This window comes from Platalea leucorodia (assembly GCF_965183815.1).
Source record: "Platalea leucorodia genome assembly, chromosome: 17".
Classification (NCBI taxonomy): Eukaryota; Metazoa; Chordata; class Aves; order Pelecaniformes; family Threskiornithidae; genus Platalea; species Platalea leucorodia.
The window spans coordinates 7752724-7772709 of record NC_138839.1 but is presented as its reverse complement, the minus strand read 5'-3'; the positions used below and the strand labels follow the sequence as shown (position 1 = coordinate 7772709).

Genomic DNA, 19986 nt, shown 5'->3' with positions numbered 1-19986 from the left:
TGGGACAAAGCCAGGGGAAGCAGAGGTTGTCACAGATGAGAAATTGTGAAACCTGGATTCGTGCGCCTCACTAGGATGCTAGGCATCTGAGATGGCATGTCTGTGCATACGTGACATGCTGGTAAACACGCTACACCAAGTGGATTCCAGCCCAGAGCTGGAGAAAGGTAACATTTGCTTAGGTATCACCCTATGGCGGTGCTTGCTCAGTCACCTTTGAGACGATTACTAAGTAAAAAGTACTGGAGTAGGTTAAGGATGGGAGATTGGGGCTGGCATAGAAGAACACGCGCTTCTCAAGATGAGAACCGAGGTTTAGGGGCAGAACTGCCCAGAGATGCCTGCCGTCTGGCTGGGGTCAGCTCGGAGTCTCTCTCCTGCAGATCTGAGTGTTCTTTTCACAAAGGTGGTTGAGTAGTACAGTGTCTTTTCTATTATGGTGTTTGTACCTCCAGGCACCCTCAGAGGGTGGTCGTAATGCACGTGGGGAGCGGTTAGATATTGTATTGTGCTCAGAATGAGGAGGCAAACTGGTGTAACGGGCTCCTGGAGGTTCACGCCCTTACTACAGTGGCTGTGATGTTACGTACGCTTGCTGCTGGGGGGAAAACGGGCACGGCGGAAGTGCAAAGAGTGGGATTACAGCAAGCTGGGCATCACTGGGGTTTCCTTGCATCTCCTTGGCCCCCAGCTGGAGCTGCAGCCCTGTCGAGGCATGGCATGCACTCAGCGGGTGAGAGTAAGGGACTCAAGCTGAGCACCGGGGTGAGAGGCTGTGCTGATTGGGGCCATGCCATATTGCTGCCCCAGGCAAGCGCTAAGTACCTCTGCCAGGAAACAAAATGCAGAGTGCCAAGCTAAACATCTACATTTAATTTTACCCTTTGGTCAGTCACCTACTGTTTTTTCAAGCCCAGGTACCATACACACGCTAGTCCTTCTTGCCTGGATAAAGGGCGTGGCTTCGTACCCTGCAGGCCAGGTAATCTGTCTTGGGTTTGCCTGCTGCTTTAACTTGTAAGTCAAGGGGGTTATCAAAGGATCAGTTCTCCCATCCTTAAAGCTAGCAGGCTTCCAGCATCCTGGGTACCTATGCCCAGTTCTCCTGTGCAGCTCAGACCCTTGAGTGGGACACGTTTGTGCTGCTCCATCAACTTCCCTACATCTATGAGAAATTCTAAGCGAACCGGAGAGCTGAAGCTGAAAAGGGAATAAAGCAAAAAAGGGAAAACTCCAGAGAAAGTGAGCAGACCTTTTCTTCTCCCTGCCTCTTTATTCCCCCTGTATCCCAGCTGGTCTCCCTTTGCTTCCCGATTTTGGGAACACTATTGATGCCTCTCCAACTACATCGTTTCAATTCAAATAGAGGAGCCAGCAAGCCCCTGCAGTCCCTCTCGTGCAGCCCTCCGCTGGATCCTGCGCCTGCCACAAGCACGCGGCTATGAATATTGAAGTGAAAAAGGGGCCTTTTATGGACTTCACAGATGTGCTGGGGAGTTGGGGCAGGCCTCATTACCTCGGGGTTCTTTAAAAGGCCAAACAAAAGCCAGAAGAAAGAGTGTTAGGGGTGGAGGGGGCAGGGAGGCGAGAACTAGAAAAAAGTTGAAAGAAAAGAAAAGACGACTGGAGTTGATGGATATTCCATCTGTTTATGTTCAGGCCAGTGCTGGGAATTAACAAAGGCTGTTGGAGACGTAGGCTGTCTTTCGCCCTCCCTCCCTCCCTATCTTCCTCCAAATGTTCTGGATGATTTGGTTTTGTTCACTACTCGCAAGGAACAGAATATGTTGTGTTTTTTGTGACCATGTGTCTTTGCGTGGGGGCACTGCAGCTGGTACCTACGCTGCCAGACCCTGATTTGCGGTAGGATTTGCTGGGGCCCTGATGTCTCTTACTACTTTCACATGCAGAATAGATGGACCCTCCGGGGCCAGATCCCTCCACCAAGATAAATGAGTACAGCTTCTTGGCTTTTACCAGAACTGCGCTGGTGTACGTCAGCAAAGGAGTTTGCTTGGTCTGTATGCATGGCATGGATCATGAAAGAGCATCTGGTTAGGGATGCAATTCCTTCTTCTCTCTGGGCTTGGAAAAGCCTTCATCTAGTTTAGCTTCCAGCTTCAAGGCAAAAGTACGTTCCCAACCTGAACGGAGTTACCTGGAATGGCTGCAACTGATACCGAGGGGAATGCAGAGAGCGCTGTTGGGTATGTCTCCACTCAGTGCAAGTCCTCATGTTGGCAAGAGGCTTTTGGTGATGGATGACCATCCCAAGGAAAAGAAGGTCTCCGTAGCTTTTTCTTTCCAAAATCTTGTAGTGATCCACTTGTATTTGTGCCTATGAACCCAGCTAGAACTGAGCCCAGAAGGCTAAGGTACTCGTTCAAGGAGATACAGAGATTTTATAGTGGAAAATGGAGGTGAATTTTGTACCCCTGTGCATCCCAAACTGGCACTCTAACCAAGGAGAAGTTTATATTCTTTTGGTTAGAGGCATATATGTATTTCATGGCCAAGTGCCAGGTGAGATGCTCCTGTATAAGAGTTTTCTGAAAATCCCCAAACCAATCCATGAGTTAGGAGGCAAATTCTGGCACAGCTGGGAGTGTGCACTGTACACTGGTAAGTTTTGGACGAGCGCTCAGGGAAGTAGGACAGCCAGAACCAGGTAAAACTTAACACGTTGCACCACCTTTGAGTCTTCAAGCCCAGCATGTGAATGCGGGGCTCCTCCTGGGTGAATCTTTAGGATTCAGACATGGAGAAATCATCGGATCCCTGGTTCCAAGCCAGAACAGGTTGTGTGGTTCTCACCGTGGTTGTCCTGCTGCCTGGCCACGTCCCGTCACCCATGTGTGGGGAGGTGTGCACACTTTTGCATATGTTCCCTTTTCATCCATTAAACCTCCAGCTTTCCTTTCTCCCTCTTTCCTACAGCTTCTTCTTCCACATATGATCTCACTTATTCAGAAGAGATCTTGATACGATGAGGGAATTATCCAGCTGTGAAACACCTCTCTCTTTGACCCCCCCCCCCCCTTCTATATTCCCCACAGACACACACTGTCTCTGCCTCCCCATTCAAGAGCATCAGCTCTACTGTGAGTATTATTTCCAAGTTGTAAAGGCCATAATGGACATTACCTCAGTCCATGGTTTGGTTGCAGCTGGCCAGTTCAGTGCCTGAATAAAAAAGAAAAAAATAGAAAAATACTCAAACCTTTATCTTCTAAGGCCCCCACACTAATGCTTTGCTGAACACTGCAGTCCCCAGCTGAGCTGTAAATGACTTTTTCATTTTCCTATGCCTGCTACCCGGTCTGTTTGGTATTCAAGGGCACCCCACCAACAGGCACTATCATTCTGCTTGGGCCGAATTACTTGATTAAAACGCATATCAACTATTATGTGATTCGTTTTCTGCCGCTGCTCCACACCACAGCCCTCTAAACTATGTTAAACTGTAATACAGCTGTGCAGGCACGAGCAAATGCTGGAGAATGGGGAGTTTACAGGTTGGAAAGGGGAGGGAGGGAGAAACCCAAGCTTTATTGTATGTGCTGTGTCGATTATTGGGTTTTTGTGTCTGGGAACGTGCTTGGACAGGGTAAGGGGGGCGAGAGATGAATTTGAACACCTCTGTCCCCCTTTGCGGTCCCACCTGCTGTTGAATAGGTTTGGAGGTGAGCGGGGGTTATTCTGTGCACATATGTGCACCTCTCTCCTTGTGAACTCAGGACTTCATCGTTTTCCAAGAAGAGAGAGAAAAGGATGTTCTGGTTTTCACGTTGGAAAGAAAAATCAAGGCAATCCAGTTCTGTGCCTGCGATGCTGCCACTGTGTCGCCCTTCTCTCAGGCTTTTCATAGTCTTGTTTGCATTTTGATGGGTTTTGTTTGCTTTCTGCCAGAGGGAAAGGCAGACGCTAAGAAGTCAGGGAGAGTTTCAGCTCTTGCTTCTGAAGCCGTTGACTGCAGGGTCCAGCACAGGGGACGTGCTCTGTGAATAAAGGGCTGCATCTTGGTGACCCTTGTTCAACCCACGTCCTTTGGGGGAGCAGAAAGTGGGAGCTGTGCAGTCCCACCCTTCCTGCTCCACAGACGTACTACAGCTGAGGTCCACGGCAAGGATCTCGGCTATCGTGTATCTTATTTCAGGCCCTCATGACAAGGTACCCACAGTCGGAAGATATTTTCACCTGTGAGATGGGTACCTTCTCGCTGCCTCATGGCTCCGTTTTTTTAAGGCAATATCAGGCCGCTTTTGCACCACGTGGCAAGTGAAGCCTGCCCTTTTCAAGGTCATTGAGAGACTCTTTAATTGTCCTCCAGCATAAAATAACTTGAAGCTATTGTATGTACCTGAAGTTCAGGTACATATGGGACTAGAAAAATGTGAATGTGTACGTTTATGCGGGGGTAGCTGTTGGGGCCACCAAGCACGACAGCTTTGGTGGATGGAGAGCGTTGTGAAGAAGGGGGGACCTGGTGTGGGGCTGTAACGTGGGGGTGCTCAGATCTTGCTGGTACCTTCAAAGTGAGATTTTTCTTGCTTCTCTCATGCTGTTAAATCCAAGTTCCCCTGTGGCTGCGTTAGCTTCCCAGCCAGTCACCTCCAGATCTGGTTTCGTGGTGTGTTGTCATTGCTCCAGCAGTGTCTGGGTGAGTTTGCTAAAGCCAGTTGCAGCACAAAAGGTGCAGTTATAGCTAAGCCATTCACCAAACCATTCCCTCCCCCCTCTTCATCTCTCCCCTCCAACACACATTTCATTTTCAGGATGGTGCAGCTGGAAGCAAGAGAGAAAGAGAGGAAATGAGATGAGAAATACTGAAGGAGAGAATGTTCAGCTCCCCTTTACCCTCTAACAAAATCCGATCCCCACTTTAATGAATGCGTTTTCATGTCTGGTCCTGTCTGCCAATCCTTCCAGACGGCACCAAGGTGCTTCAAGACAAGGCAGCAGGTCCTTGTAGAGCATCAAGGGCTCAGTCTGAGCCTGGAGGGTCTTGTTGTGGCCGATTCCACCTAATCCTGTTGATTAATTTAACTCCAGGGCTAAGAGGCACCCAGAAGCAGTGAATGGAGGTGCAGAGGAGAAAGGCGGAGGGGGAGGAAGGGAAGTAGAGGAGTGAAGGGAATGGGGAGAGGGAGGACACATCCCGTCCATAATTACGGAGGGTTTTTCTTGTTCCTTTCCTCGAGCTCCAGTCTACTTCTATTCCTTTCAAACCCCTCCAGAGAGCTCTGCCCAGCTCTTGCTAATTGTACCCCAACCTGAACCGGCAGCATTATTCAGGAATGTGAGTTTGTGGGCCATAATTTACACATTTTCTCATGCTAGAATGGGTCCCAGGACAAGCCCGGGCTTATAGTTGTCACCTTTCCAATGCCATCCTGCGCACACACCTGCACACATGCTCTGGCTGCACTCATTTCCATGGGGAGAAAGAACCATTTTGGTTTATTCAGTTTTCCCCAGCTCATCCTCCCTGAAGATGTGGGACTTGACATTGGTCCACGCGAACCTTCAGCAAGTCCCTTCACACAGTCGTCTCTTCCCCTCTTGCACGAGCTCTGTTGTCTCTCTGCTCCAAGAAGGTGCCTGTACATTTGAATAGCCCCCCCCAAGCAGAGGGAAAAGCTTATGAATTTTCACACTGGCAACCTTGCTTTCATTCCCACAACGAAGCCTATGTCTCTTTATTTCTAAGAGTATTGCAAAGCAAAGAGATTTGAGCAGTTTGGGTTTTTTCTTTCTGAGCTACAGAGCAGTAATGCTAAATAACAAAGATGGAATCACTCTTACAAAAAGAAAATATAGTGGGATCAGTGTGTGTGTACTGTAATACACACACTTTCCTCTTAGTTTTTCCTTTTCTCTCACTTGTCCTCCCATGAGATTTTTCTCTCCATTCTGTTCTTTTCTGTCAGTCTTTAGCCAGTATGATATCCTAGGGGAGCTGCGTATCGGCCAGCTAGCTGTTTCCCATCCTTCATCACAACTAGTGGTTGGTAAGCCACACAAGAAGCCGCTGCTAGATATTTCTCCACCTTTATATTTACAGGGTGTTCGTTGCTGTCTGTGAGTAAGCGTAAAATGCTACCAGCGCATGCTAATGATTATTTCTGTGGCAATCGCCCCATTGTGCAAATGGGGATTCTCCCCATGGCAGTGCCATGCATCCATTTTTCACACAGGGATGCGTGGCAAAAAATGAAGTTTTGGATGAATCCCCCTGGGCTTGCGTAGTGAGGGAGTCTCCTTGGGTTACTCCTGCAGCTTTGTAAAACTTCTCATTGCACAGAAGCTTTGCAGAGATTACGGCAGTGGTTTGTCCAGCAGGTTTCAGCTGTTTAGGAATGGAAAAGACCTCTTAGATCCTTGAGTTGCATCTTAGGCAGGTAAGGGAGACTGTCCCCTGATAGTAGACTCGTCTGTCTCAGCTGAAAGCCTTTCTATATTATTTAATGAATCTGTGTCTGACAGCGGCAGCTGCATCCTACTAAGACCAGCTGGTTCCAGACATGCCCTGGGATTTTTCTTTTTCTCTTGGTTTCATCTTTGTAGTCGGGTTGTTGGAGCCTCCGACTTGGCACGAGGAGCTGTGGCTTCTTTTCCCAGCTTTGCTCCTGACTCACAGGGTGACCGTAGGTGGGTGACTTCCGCCATCCCTGCCACGGTTGTAAAATGGAGATAATGCCAGTCGGGAGCTGTTTGGAGACTTGCGGATAGAAAGGGTTTCGTCAGTTTATATTGCAAGGTTTGGCTCTTTACCCTTTTAACCCTGTAGCCAGCACGACGGCCAGCACAGTTGCCGGTGTTGCTGTGAGTAGGACAGATTGTTACTTATGACAATCAGTTGTTCTCTCCCAAAACTTTCTGGCCAGATTAGGCATCCTTACTTAGGAGCATAAAGCTATGGAAGAAAGTTTGGCTGTTTTCCCTTCCAGGCTTTTGCAGCAAAAAAAGTGAGCAAAGCAAAGTGTGGGAGATGAAACATGTTACAGATCCTTTTCTGGACTTTTTTTTCCTCGCTTGGGGAGATACTGGATCCCAGGTTTGTTGTATATGATGTAAGCAGTTGGAGCAAGCAAGTGGACGAGCTGTAGGTAGATGTTACAGCATTGCTATCAAGTGGCCAAGAGAAGAGTTAGATCTTAAAAAAAGTCATTTTGACATTGCTGTCACCATAGTACTTGCCAAGCAGGTTGGGGCTTTGTTGCACCAGGCGTGAAACATGCTGCAAATGACAATTCCTGTGCTAAAGAGCTCACAGGCTGAAAGTTGCCACTAAGCATGCACACTAACTATACAGAAATGTGTATTTACTGTAAAGAAATACACTCAGCTGCAGAGTTAAATGACATTTACCTTAGTATATTTTCCTTCCCCTTCCTCACACTGGCCCTCTCGCATCCTGGACCAGAACACACCTCCATCCTTATTTTTTTTCATATCAAGTATTTCTAGAAAAGATACTAACTAATTAAACCAATACTAGTCGGTGACCTAAGTGATTAACTTAAAGAAATTTACTGTATGCTATAGGTTTCCAGATGTGCTTTTGCACAGCATGGTACTCCCAACATCCAGATGTGCTTCTACCTGCCCCGAATCATCTGGGACCCAGATGTGGAGGGCTGTTATTTTCAAGTACAGATGTTCCTTTTACACCACTTGAGCCTCTTAGACCTTCCCTGAAAATAGACGTAACCAAAAAGCTAGTTTAGTAACAAATTTCTGCTATGTACGATAAAACTGCCTTTAAAATGTGGGGCAGATGCTGCTGCTCCTCTGAAGTCAACAGTGAATTTCTCACTGACTTCAGTGAGAAATAAAGGGTTCTTGATTTAAAAAGATGAATGTGTGTAAAGACCCTGTGTATTGGTAAGCCAGAGCTAAAAGAAGAGAAAACCTTTCAAGGTGATGCGTTTGCCCCCAGAACAAGCTACCCACTCCTCTGCAGCAGAGTTTCTCTGACTCCAGCGCAACTGTAGTTAGCTGAGTTCTGACACCGCACCCTCCCTGTGAAGCCCCAGGACATAAAAGCATTTTTGTATTGCAGCAAGCTGAATGCAATGGCGTTTTGTGGTGATCTCAGTATAAACAAGTGAGCTCCGATGGGATATTTGCCTCATACTCCTCGAACTGCCGCCACTCTCGAGCAGCTGTTGGGGAAGTCACAGCTGCTGTTCCCAGCTCTGAAAAGAAAAAGGCAGATTTTTGGGTGATGATAGTATAGAAGCTGAGCAAAGAGAGGACTGGAAAACACTATTAGTAACTTTAGGGAATGTTATCATCAAGATGAGCGTATGTAAGTCCTGCTTTAATCCTAAATTAGCAAAGGTTTACTCAAAAGAAAAAAACACTTCTCTGTGAGCACAGTGTTTAAGCAAATTCTGGCTCTCTGTGCAGTTACTCTGAAAGATAGCAGTCAAGCTTGGCAGGGGAAAAAAAATGAGTGCACATTTAATGAGTCTCCTATTTTCATGACAGAGAAAGAAAAGGTGACGGAGGCCAGATCTCTCACCTAGCTGAAAGGTTTCATATATCATATTCTTCCTTCTCTGCTGCCATGAGCCAGTGGCACATTTTTCACTGTCCCAAAGGCAGACATAAAGTTTTGGCCTGGCTGAGATCCTTCATACATCAACATCTGCACCACAGGGAACTGATAACCTGCACATCTTTGAAACCCTAGCTTTGCTCCATGAGAGGCCTCTGGCAAACACTAGAGTCACAGCTAATGCTGTTCTCGGCGCGTCCCCTCTAAAAGCCACTGGCTCTGGCTGTAGACTTGGTGAATATCAATGCAGTGCCTTCTGCTTTATCTCCAGACAAAAAAAAAAAAAAAAAAGATCAAAACTGGGCTTACTTATTCCAGCTATGCTTCCTCAGGTTTGATAAGGGCCTCAGGAGGCAATAGATGTGGTCCAGGGCTCAGGGAGAAGGGAAAGGCAGAAGTCCATGGCAAGTGAAGGTGGAAAAAGTGACTAATTAGACCTTGGTAAAGGACTTTGATGGCATCTTAATGCTGTAGGGGTCTGGCCTTGTGCAGAACTCCTGCTGAAATTTAGGAAGTTAAGAAAAGAACAACTGTATCCTGTGAGCAGCCCAGAGGTGAAGCGCAGTTGGAAAGGGTTTTCCCAGCTGAAAAAATTCCTAATATTTCTTTTTTTCTTCCTGAGGTGGTTTAAAAAAATTGGAGTCTCAAGCACTGATACTTGACAAAACACGCGAGGAAATTAGGTTGCACAAGTCAAAGCATTGTGTGTGGAATTTCTTTATGTGCTCATTTCAGCTTCTACATCTTTTCAGTGTAAAATGTGCAACTCCGAAGCACAGTCATTTCTAATAAAAAGTGGTAATTTCTTGAAATAAGTGAACAGCTGGAAGTTCTTTCACTGTAGCAATTTGAATAGTGGATTTTGAAGCATCCTGTTCCTGCAAACAGTTCCGATTTTCATAGGTTGTCTTTTTACAATGTGGGAAAAAATAATAGTAAGAAACTACAGAAATAGCATAAAACTGGTAGATGAGTATTTGTCTCGATGGACACCATCACAGTAGAACTGCGATTCCTTTTTGGGCTGCTTAACTCTTCCAACAGCCTTTCTCCCTATGGCTTTTTCACCACACAAGCCTCATCTCCCATGTCTTTCCCACCCCAGGTAACAGGCTGGACGAAGGCTCTGACGTCGAATCTGAACCAGACCTGCCTTTGAAGCGCAAGCAACGCCGCAGTCGAACCACTTTCACCGCTGAGCAGCTGGAGGAGCTGGAGAAGGCCTTTGAGAGAACTCACTACCCAGACATCTACACACGAGAGGAGCTGGCTCAGAGAACCAAGCTCACCGAGGCCCGAGTTCAGGTAAGGACTAGAGCCAGCGCGTGGTGAGTCAGCCTGGTGGCACAGCTTCTCGTTTACCTTGGGGAAGGAGGTGGCCGTGCTGGGGATGAGGGTGTCGAAAGGTGGTGATGTGGATGCACCTCTTCTCTGGGGCCACAAGGATCTGGGACTTAAATCCAGTTCTGCAGATTCCCACGTTCCCATGGATTTGCAGATATGCCATTTGGATTTGGCGTGTTGCAGAGGTACCAGCTGGAGGGTTTCCATCCAGGTTGGGACCAGGAGCCAAACTTTCCCTAACTTGGCAAGGCATTTAGCTCTCTGTTTTCTCTTGGAGGAAATTCCTCCATTTGCCTAGGAAGAAGCAGTGTGTGTGTGTGTTTGTATTTGGTGTTTTAGGAGAAATCACGCCATTTGCCAACCTTGCCCAGGGGAGCAGATCATATTTTGCAAAGTTTGCAAGTTCTGTGTGTGAATTTTCATAAAACTTTTTTTTCCTCGATCTCCAGAGAGCGCAAAAAGGGCGGGGGGAGGGAAGAAGAGGGGAGGAGCAGGAAGGGAGGGTTTGGAGCCGGGGGACTCTGACATCTACACGATTAATAGCCCTTGTGGGAACTCCACACAGAGACCCTTATGTCTTCCAGATAAAGGCTGGGTCAGCAGTGTGTGCAAACACGCAGAGGGATAAGGAGTGTGAACAGATCGGGGGGTATAATAGAGTCCCTTGGGGAATGGGAAGGAAAGGGGGAGGGATTGGGGATTGTGCTGGGTTAAAGAAGTGAAATGGAGACCCCAGCAGTCCGTCCTCCGTGTGGCCAGCGTGATTAGGTTTCAGGCTCAGCACAGGGGTCTCTGTGCACGCAGCAGAGAGTTGAATTGCGGGTACTGAGAGAGGAGGGAAAGAGTGCTCCAGGCTTGTGACAGGGAAACAGTCAGTCAATTAACCAGCTCCTCCAAAACAAAACAGGTTTGGGGTTTTTTTTGTTCTGTGGTTCTCAGGATAATGAGCTTGATGTGCTCACTCAGAAGCCAAAACCGCCAAAAGTTTTTACTGTTTTCCCCAAGCTGTCTGGGAATGGAGACTTTCCCCCACACCTGGGACGTTCACTGGTTAAGGACTTTTCCCATTAGCCTTCTTTCCCAAAGAAGTGCTAAGCCAGTCGCAGCACTGCAGCAGATGCCATCTCACCTTCCTCCAGCTTTCTCTTGAGAGGTACTGGATTTTCCTGAATGCGTCATCCCTCAAGATGTGGCTATGGAGACCGCAAAAAGGAAATCTAGCAAACTTTAAACTCATTCTAGTTTTGATCTTAGCCAAAAGACTGTGCCAGGGTGTTCAACAGTAATAATGTTAACTTGCTAGCCATGTGGGTTTGTAGATAGATGGAGCCTGGGGAAGTGGCTAATTTAGGTGACTATAAGCTACTAAGAGTCGGAAAGTGTAAATTCCCCCAGTTTTGTTTTGCATATTCTGTTTCTAATTGGTCTTGCTTGTTGTAGATGTACATAAGATGTTAAGGAGAAAATAAAAAGAGGTGTTTCTGTGGCAAACAGTTGGAAAAAAAAGGAGTTTCAGGGGAGAACAGAGTTTAGGTAACACCTTTTTATGGAGTCAGAGAAACCTGCGTTGCCTGAGCTGTGATGAGGGCATGCTGGGGAGGAAGGAAAAAGCCCTGAAGTGCCAGGGAGTGCAAAAACCAGAGGCAGGTTCTCTCTTTTCCGACGCACTCTGACCTCACTGTGACAAGGCTTGGGAGAAAGGAGGGAGGTGAAAACAGAAAGGGAAAGCTAAATAAATAAATAAAGAGAACCTTTCCCTCGTCTCAAGCTGTGATCTCTGAATCTCCCTGCTTGCTCCCAGGCAGCTTGCGTGGAGGTTCCTGCCAGGGCTCCAGTAGCAGCTGTTCTCCGAGGCACATTCCTGATGGCTTTCTCATTCCGACATCCTGGCAGAGTCAGCTTCTTCCCACCACTTTTAAGCCTGCCGCCCCTTGTAAAATTTTCTGGATATCAGAGCAGATCTTTTACTGGCTCTCGGGACCTACAAACATTAGTCAATCAAGTTCTTGTGGAAAAAAAAAAAAAGCCACACACACACACATCCACACACATCCACACATGTACCCATCCAGCAGGGAATCTTCTACCACCGTATGGTCTTACTCCTGTCTCAACAGAGTTTTTAAGGCCAAGAGACGTGCTTTGGATTAAAGATGGCTGTAATAACAGTAGGGCCAGCTGAGATCAGGGTTTCTGGGGCCACGCCAACACCTACCCATCTATCTTGTCCCCAAAAGCTTATCATGTTAACATGTAAAATGGGAGGCAGACATATGAAAAGTGTTTTGTGACCCATAGTCACAAAACAGCCTTTGCTGCTCCTCAACGTCTGGTCATTGCTTCATCCATCTTGTGGATCTCAGTGCCGTCTGTCTGCTGTGCAGCCATGGCTGGACAATCCCGGGATCACACCCAAGTCTCTGAATCACGGCTCCGGTGTTGCTATCAGGCTTTCTTACTGTATCGCATATACACATCATCCCTGCGCTGGAATCCTATTCTGCTAATCACTGTGCAAACTGAACAAAAACAAGCGGGCCTGTCCATCTCTTTGCTTCTTTCTCCTCCTCACCTCTTTGCTTTACCATGTGAAAGGTGAACCTACCTAAGTCTCATTCCTTCTCTCTGGTACCTGAGCATTCACGTACCATAATCTCTTCCATGTGAAAAGCTGATAGCTCTGTTAAACTTTATTGGCAGGCCTCAGAGTCTGGCTGGTCACGCAGCTGTCCAGCTAAGTGGAAGTTTGACACGTTGACAGCTAATAAAATTCACAAGCTGAACAACAAGAGGGGGTGGTGGTGGGGAGCACTTCCAAGCTCCGGTTTCTCATCTGCTAGGAAGATCACAGGAGGGTGAGCAATATTTTTGCAAGGTCACTGCAGTGTCTGTGTGGTTGAGACGCAGGATTCCAGCATTCAGACTTCAACACACCCAAAGGTATGAGCCATTAAAAGGTTAATCCCAAACTGAGCATAGCCAGGGATGGGACTGCCATGGATTTCCGGAAGGATCAGGATTACAATGCCAAATCCATGCCCAGCAAGGCCACCAGTGGAAATTCCCACTGACTTGTTTTTGTGCAAGGCAATGTCTTGACTCATGTGTCCACACTAATTGTCCAGTACTGAACAAATTCTTGCCCATCTGCAAGCTCCCATTTCCACCCTTCCAGAAAACAAGCTGTTGAATGCCAAGCGTTCATGGATTTACAAATTAAGTCTAACAGCTAAGCAATTCACTTAGCAAATTTAATGGAAGCTTTGATTTTGATCTTGAATGTATTTTGGGATTTTACACTGGTTTTTTGCAATTATCTAACTGATGATGTCAAAGTTTTTGTATGGAAAAAAACCCTAAACGGGATTCTGTGATAATTTTGGAACTTTTCTCCCCGGCATTTCTAGAGAATGGGCATTTTTCAGAACAGCCCTTTTCTCACAAGCAGTTTAGCTTTGTCAGTACAGTGTTTTTCAATAGGAAAATAGTTTTGTCAGGAAGTTCTTGTCTAGGTGTGGAAATGACTTCTCAAAGCAACGCCAATGTCAAAAGAGACACCAGGTATGTCAGCCGTGGGTCTAGGGAGTTGAACGTAATCCTTCTAGATGATCCCGTTTGTCGACCTGTTTGCCCAAATGTGTTGCATTTTAGGGCTAGTTACCAACAAACCCCAGTGCTTATTTCTGTTTTTTACTTGGACAATACCAACAGAAAGGAATATGAGGTAAAACAAAGCAGTGCATGTGCCCAGATTGTCCTCAGGTCAGCACCGCGATCCCAAGTCACTTAGAAACTTGTGCACTGAAAATGTTTTTCACAAATAGACCTCGGTGCGTAGGTTCCCACGCAAGCAGCCCACCTCCGTTTTTCCTGGTGCTATACTGAGTCAGATGTGGCAGGCGCCAAAGCAATATCTCAAAAAGCTTTCCCAGAAAGCTCCCAAAATTGTTCCCAAAAAATGGATGGCAGTTTTTCTTCTCAGCATCACCTGTGGATGATTCGGATGGTCATACCACAGGCAGCCGAGTACAAGCATGCATACCGCTAGCAAGTACGTTAATCCTAGTTCCTGTGGTTTGGGCAGTGGGTGCTTTCTGGAAATAAATAAGAAGTGGGAAGGGGTGGGTGTGTTGTGATGCTGATGTCTGTTGTTAATCCCCAGGAAATTCCATGCACTGAGAAACCGTTATTTCAATAACAAAATTAAACTAGACAGCAGGAGTCGCAACCCAATGCTTTATTGATCATTTTTATGATGGATACCATTGTGATTTCTGCCTGGGAGAAAATGGATGTTTCATTTAATAAAAAGGCTCAGAGCAATTCTGTCTCTGAAATCTCGGTGCATTTCTAGGCTACTCACATAATATGTATTTTATGACACAGTTTCAAACTGTAGTAAACAAACAGCCATATTCTAGATCATGCTGCAGCGGCTCAGACATGCCACATGGAGCACCAGAAAAGAAATTCCATTCAATTTTGCTTGAAATTTTTCGCAAAGCAATTCTATTTTCCGTGCAAAGAAGCTGAAAACCACCGTTTACCAGCAGTACTCTGCAGTCTAGTTTCTAGAAAATACAGGGATTTCTCAGGAACTTCTCAAGTATCTCTGTTGTGGGCTGGTGGGGACCCCAGTGCTCTCTCCCAGCTGTCGCTGTGGTCAAAGGTCTGTCCTGTTCCTTGAGATGGTGCTTTTTGAAGATGAAGGTGTGATAGGGAGGGATGGCGTGGCAGTCAGCAGGTCTCCCCCCGCTCTGAGCATTAACTTGAGTCATGCAAAGCTGCTGGAGCCTAATGCTGTTTGCCTGGTGTTTTGCTACCCTAACTCTTTGAGATGTGTCCAAACTGGCTCTTCTGAGGCAATCCCCCTCCCTTAAAGGTCAGCTGAGAATGTTTTCTTTCTTCCTGAGGGTCTGACTAGTTTACATTTCTTGTGAAGAGGGCTGTGATGAGGTTATGACACAACAGCTGCCCTGTGTTTTTGGCAGCAGCCGGGGCACTGAGAGGCTGTGCAGAGGAGCCGGCAGTTGGGGCTCTCGTTGGCAGAGGCTGGCTTGGCACGCTCGTTTTCCACGGCACGGGGCCAGCCGTGCTCTCACACACCAGAGCGTCCAGATAGACGGGCCACGGCAAGAACAGCCCCTGGCACCGCAGCAGCCGGTCCGTGAGAACCGCGGTGGTGCTGCTGGTGCGTGTGCCCAGGCACGTCGAGAGACCAGCGGTGCGATGCCAAGCGGCATCCAGCTCCCGGGAGAGGTCGGGGCGAGGGTAGCGCGCTGTTCCAGCCAGCTTTAACGAAGCTGCTCTGCAAGGTAAAGCCAGCAAGGGCTGAACGCAGCCGGGATGGTGAGGAGGGTCCAGCTGCTTCCCCCTCACGTCTCCTGGAGATCTTGCTGCAGAAAGATGTTGCTCATGAGGGAGAGAGGTCGGTTGCAGTCTTGTAACATTACTTTCTGTTTGCTTAGCAAATTGGTGCTCGATGTCTCACGGCAGTGCTGCTGTTCTTTCACATCTCTTCAGCCTGAATTAGAAACAGAAATGCAATTGAATTAAAGAAGAGAGTAACCCATGGCATGCTTGTCCCAGCTAATACGCTCCAAATAAGCCCTCAGTCCACCTACTAGTCACACAAAAAATAAACAAAAACAAACTGTAAAGTAAATTACCAGGTATCCAAACTGCAGCAGCAAGTCATTTTCCACCTGCACTTTGGAAAAGCCAGAGATGATCTCCTAAAATTACAAGCACGTCCTATGTCCGTATCTAAGGGTTTGCTTAGAAAAGCGTCAGCGCTTTTGGTATTCGTAGTAGAATTACAGTAACCAGCCCCCTTGGAAACAGAAATGTCCCACTGACAGAGGACACAGTCCCAGCTGCGTAAGCCTGAGGGCATCTTGCTGGAGAGAGTCAGCGCTATTTCATTAAGTATATTATACTTTACTGAAGATGAAAATGATAAGCCTAATCCTGTCATCCTTCTGGCAAAGCATTGGTTGAAATCAACAGGAATGAATATAAAGTTCAGGACTTGCAGCACAATTTGACAAGACCGGCGTGTTTTGTATGTGTGGGGCAGGGAACCTGTACGAAACAAGTGGAGAAATTTATGCCACAAAGTGCTCCTTTGAACTTGCTGGCTTCTGCACGTGGAGGAATCCATTCAGTTCAGTAAACCATGATTTTTAGATAAAATTGGATTTTCGTGTTGAGATGCAAAACCCAGAGCTGACTTTTTTGATTGTTTGTCCTATTCTGCTTTTCTTGGTCTGCTTTGGACCAAGGAGCAGAACTGCCAGGCTCACGGTCGCAGGCTGAAAAAGGGATCCCCTAAACAATGCGGTAATGATTTGATTTTCTTACAAAGGAAAGAGGGCCCAGAGGCCAAAGCAATGAACGAGATCCCAGTTCCTTGGATGAAGCGGTTGTGTATAACACTGCGCACTCAGCTGGTCTAAATGGAAGTCAGTGAAGTTGCACTGATTTATAGCAGCAGAGTGTCTGTCCCATTGTATTAAAAACAAATAGGGCCTCCCAGAGGTTTTATGAGAAGACCCTTTATCACAAAATTTCTAGTCCAACGAGGGCGTGGACCAAAATATTTCTCATATACTTTGGTCGTATGCCCTATGCCGAATCTGATTCTAACAGAGCCACCACCCGGTGTGTGCCTGGTAAAGTGAGCAAGCGTGCCGTTGCTTCGAGCAGGCAGCAGGCATGGCTCTTGTCTGTTCTCAATCTCCGCAGCTAAGGGGGCTTTCTGTTTACTGGGACACCAATTAAATAGATTCTGTTTGGTCAACAATAGAAAATGTTTACAATAATCAGGAGGAGGGTTTGCCAGGGTGTTTTAATCTTTGAGCCACTTCCCATAGCGCTTAAGCTATTTTTAAAAGCTGAGAGTTTTTTCTTTTGCAAAGAAAATCTTGATAGTGGGAATTGCTGTGCTGCTGGTTTGCTGCTAAAGCCCAGCCTATCTCTAGCCAAACAACAGCAGCAGGAAATCTACTTCCCAACATCTCATTCACCTCAGTGAGGTGTGAACATCAAAGCCTGTTCCGAAATGTTTAAATGCAACTCTAACGCTATTAAGACTTGGCTGGCTCAGAAGCAAGTGTTCAAGTGGAGAGAAACCACTTCGTAAAACACACTACCTTGCAGCTGCTTTCTGACAGCAGTGAGCTCATCCTGATGTCTTTCAGCTTCCACAAGTCCCATTCATCCTCAGACAGAGGGTTTATAAAGAGATAAACAGATAAGTAAAACAGAGGTTTTATTTTAAATTTTATTTTATTTTAACAGAATTTCCTCTGACAACTGAAATAATCATGGAGAAACACAGCTTGTAAAATGTAGAGCTGGAAAACACAATGTTTGCAAACAAACATTCAGTATCCAATAGCTATTTCATTCAATGATAATTTTTTTATTATTTGTAAGTATTATTAACTTTTATTACAGTGAGGGGTAAAGCTGCATCACTGGGGGCAGGATTGGGTTTGGAGCTGTGAAGCCATGAGTTCAAACCTGGGCTTAGGATGTCTCAGTGTGAAAGTGGACAGATCCATCCCATTTCTCCTGCCTCCTGCTTCCCCGTCTGGAGTATGAAACCCGTTAGCAGTTATGAAGTGTTCAAACTGTGATGATCATTTAAAGGTAGAGACGGCCTTTTGGTTGAGGAAGTGTTCGTGACGTGATTAATTCTTAGACAGCCACTCAAAGATTAGAAAGAATATTGCAAGAGTAATCAATGTCACGATCAAATATTTCACTGCTAACAATGGTTTGTTTCAAAAAAAAAAGTGGTTTGCAAAAAAATCCCCATACCACAAACCATTTGTTGAAATTCTTCACTAGATTGTTATAAATAGCTAACACCTTGAGGAACAGGGATATGCCGGGAGAAATATAGGCTAAATTCATTGGATAATCTCATTTGTGAAGAGTCATTTGTTCTGCTCCGCTAACCTTGTTTAATATTTATCTTAACCATATCACCCACACGTGACAGAGACTCAGCGTTTTAGGCACTGAACCAAAGTGTCACTAGATACAGCCTACACGTGCAGATAAAAATCTACGTGCCTGAAATCTGTGCGCTCTCACGGGCTATTTTTCTTGGTCTGTAAAGAATTCTCTCAGTAGCCTCAGTGATGCTTGTACGTCCCTGATGTCTGTTTTTCACACTCCTCAGCACCTGGCCGAGGAAGCGTAATCATCACTAAACTGTTGTACGGACTCACAGGGTCCCGTCTTGCTGTAACATCTCAACCCTTTCCAGTCTGGGAGGGCTGACTCTCAGCACCATCTGAAAGAAGGCATTCGGGTGGAGCAGTAACTCCTCCTGGTCTGTCATCGCTGTTGCCGCTAGAGTTCTTCTCTAAAAGCCTTCTGCATCAGCCTCCTGGGAAGCCCAGGATTTGCAGCATTTATGGACAAGGCAAGGCACTGCAGGGATCTGCTCAGGTTCAAAGGAGAACCTGGAGAAGACCTGATCTGGCAGAGTCACCTCTGTGCAACCTGGGGAGGGACCTCATCTGACTTTGGTGGAATTTTTTTGGTGTGCTTGGGCCATAAGGGGCCACGTGACTCTCTTCCACCTGGTTTCTGCAACCTCTTGGGCCTGTGAAAGCAAACACATGTTGCATCTCCTCCATTCTGCTGGAAAGCAAAGGCACGGCTTGGCTTTTCCATCCCTGTTTCCATTTATGAGCTCATTTATCCCATCTATCTTTCTCCAACATCAAGTCCTGATTAGGCTGAGCAGGAACACAACAGGCTTTCTTTCCCACAGGAGGCTCTTTTTGACCTTCCTTTCCTCTCCTTGTCTGACAAATTGTGGGAGCTGACCCATATCTCAGCGGCTGCGGGGATAATTCAGTCCAGCCCCATCCTGGCAGGCAGCTGTCTCTGCAGCCCTTCTCCGCTGCTCTGCTGGTTGAGAACAAGTGGCTGGGACATCTCGGGCCGGCCGTTGGCAGGGTTGGGTGCAGGCGTTCAGGTTAAATAAGAACCAGGGCTAACCTTTGCCCCAAACCCAATCCGGCTGGGAGGACGGGCTCTTCTGAAATCAGCTGGTTCTGCAAGGCAGACAGTGATGAATTGGAGAGGTTTCTTAGTCTCGCTGTGCCTCCCTCTCCCGTCTGCAACGGGGATGGTGAAGGTAACAGATTGAGTGATATTCTGCAGTGAACATCTAGCGTTCAGCATCCTTGTAGCAGCATATTCGCTTACTGAGCAAGGTGCACGTGGCACAGGGAGGGACTCGTCTTACCTGGACCCAGGGCATGACTAGAACATGAAGAACCTGCTTGGGTATCTTCTTTTAAGTTATTTTCCACACGGGCATTCCTGTATCTATCTGCTTCCCCTCAGTAGAGCTGAGCAGTTTCTGTAACGCATCTCCTGTCTACGTAATAGATTCTTTGGAAGGTAATTCACAGGGACAAAAGCCCCAGATGTCTTTAGCAGGTACAAACTGTTGTCTTCAGTGGCCTATATTATACTTCCATACCCTTGGAAAGCAGCACGTTTACACAGCGCAGGATCTCTTTGCTACGCACAGGCAAATGATCACCAAGAACTTGTCTTTTTGAGAAAAAGCAGGTTTCTGACATGCTGGTTTTTCTGCTCTTGGGTTCTTCACACAGCCCTTTTCCCAAGTGCTGGATACGTTTGTCCCAGCCTAAAACTCTAGTCGTACGATCCAGCCCCAGCACCCTCCAGAACAACGTCTCCACAGGCAGACCAGCAGCTTCAAAACTTCTTCCTCTTCCTCATCTTCTTCCCACCAGTCTGGTTTTAGCAGCCGTAGCCTTCACCCCAGGCTTAACATGGTGTAACAGGATCCTCTGGCAGGGGGAATCTTTAGTGGCTGATAAAACCTTAACTGTTGTGAAATGAAAGCAGGTTCCCTTTGAAGTACGCCTCGCATTACAGTTAGATGCTCTAGCCTCTATATTTTAACTACCAATAAAATGATTTATAAGCATAAAGGCCTGAGCCACCTTTAAGGCGGGGGAAGGGAAAGAATTGCTAACGTCATTAGCTGGAATGTATCTCCTTTTTTTCTGTGG

At 46.7% G+C, this 19986-nt stretch overlaps 1 protein-coding gene across 1 annotated transcript in view; it reads left to right on the top strand.

The window, feature by feature from the left end:
* The window catches only part of PAX7 (paired box 7), a gene marked incomplete at its 3' end in the record, with an annotated part of 102782 nt that overhangs the window by 41599 nt on the left and 41197 nt on the right, over positions 1–19986 (top strand). Inside the window, exon 6 of the mRNA XM_082328866.1 lies at positions 9672–9871. Within this exon, the coding sequence (XP_082184992.1) occupies positions 9672–9871 (200 nt within the window). The remainder of the gene's footprint in view (positions 1–9671; positions 9872–19986) is intronic.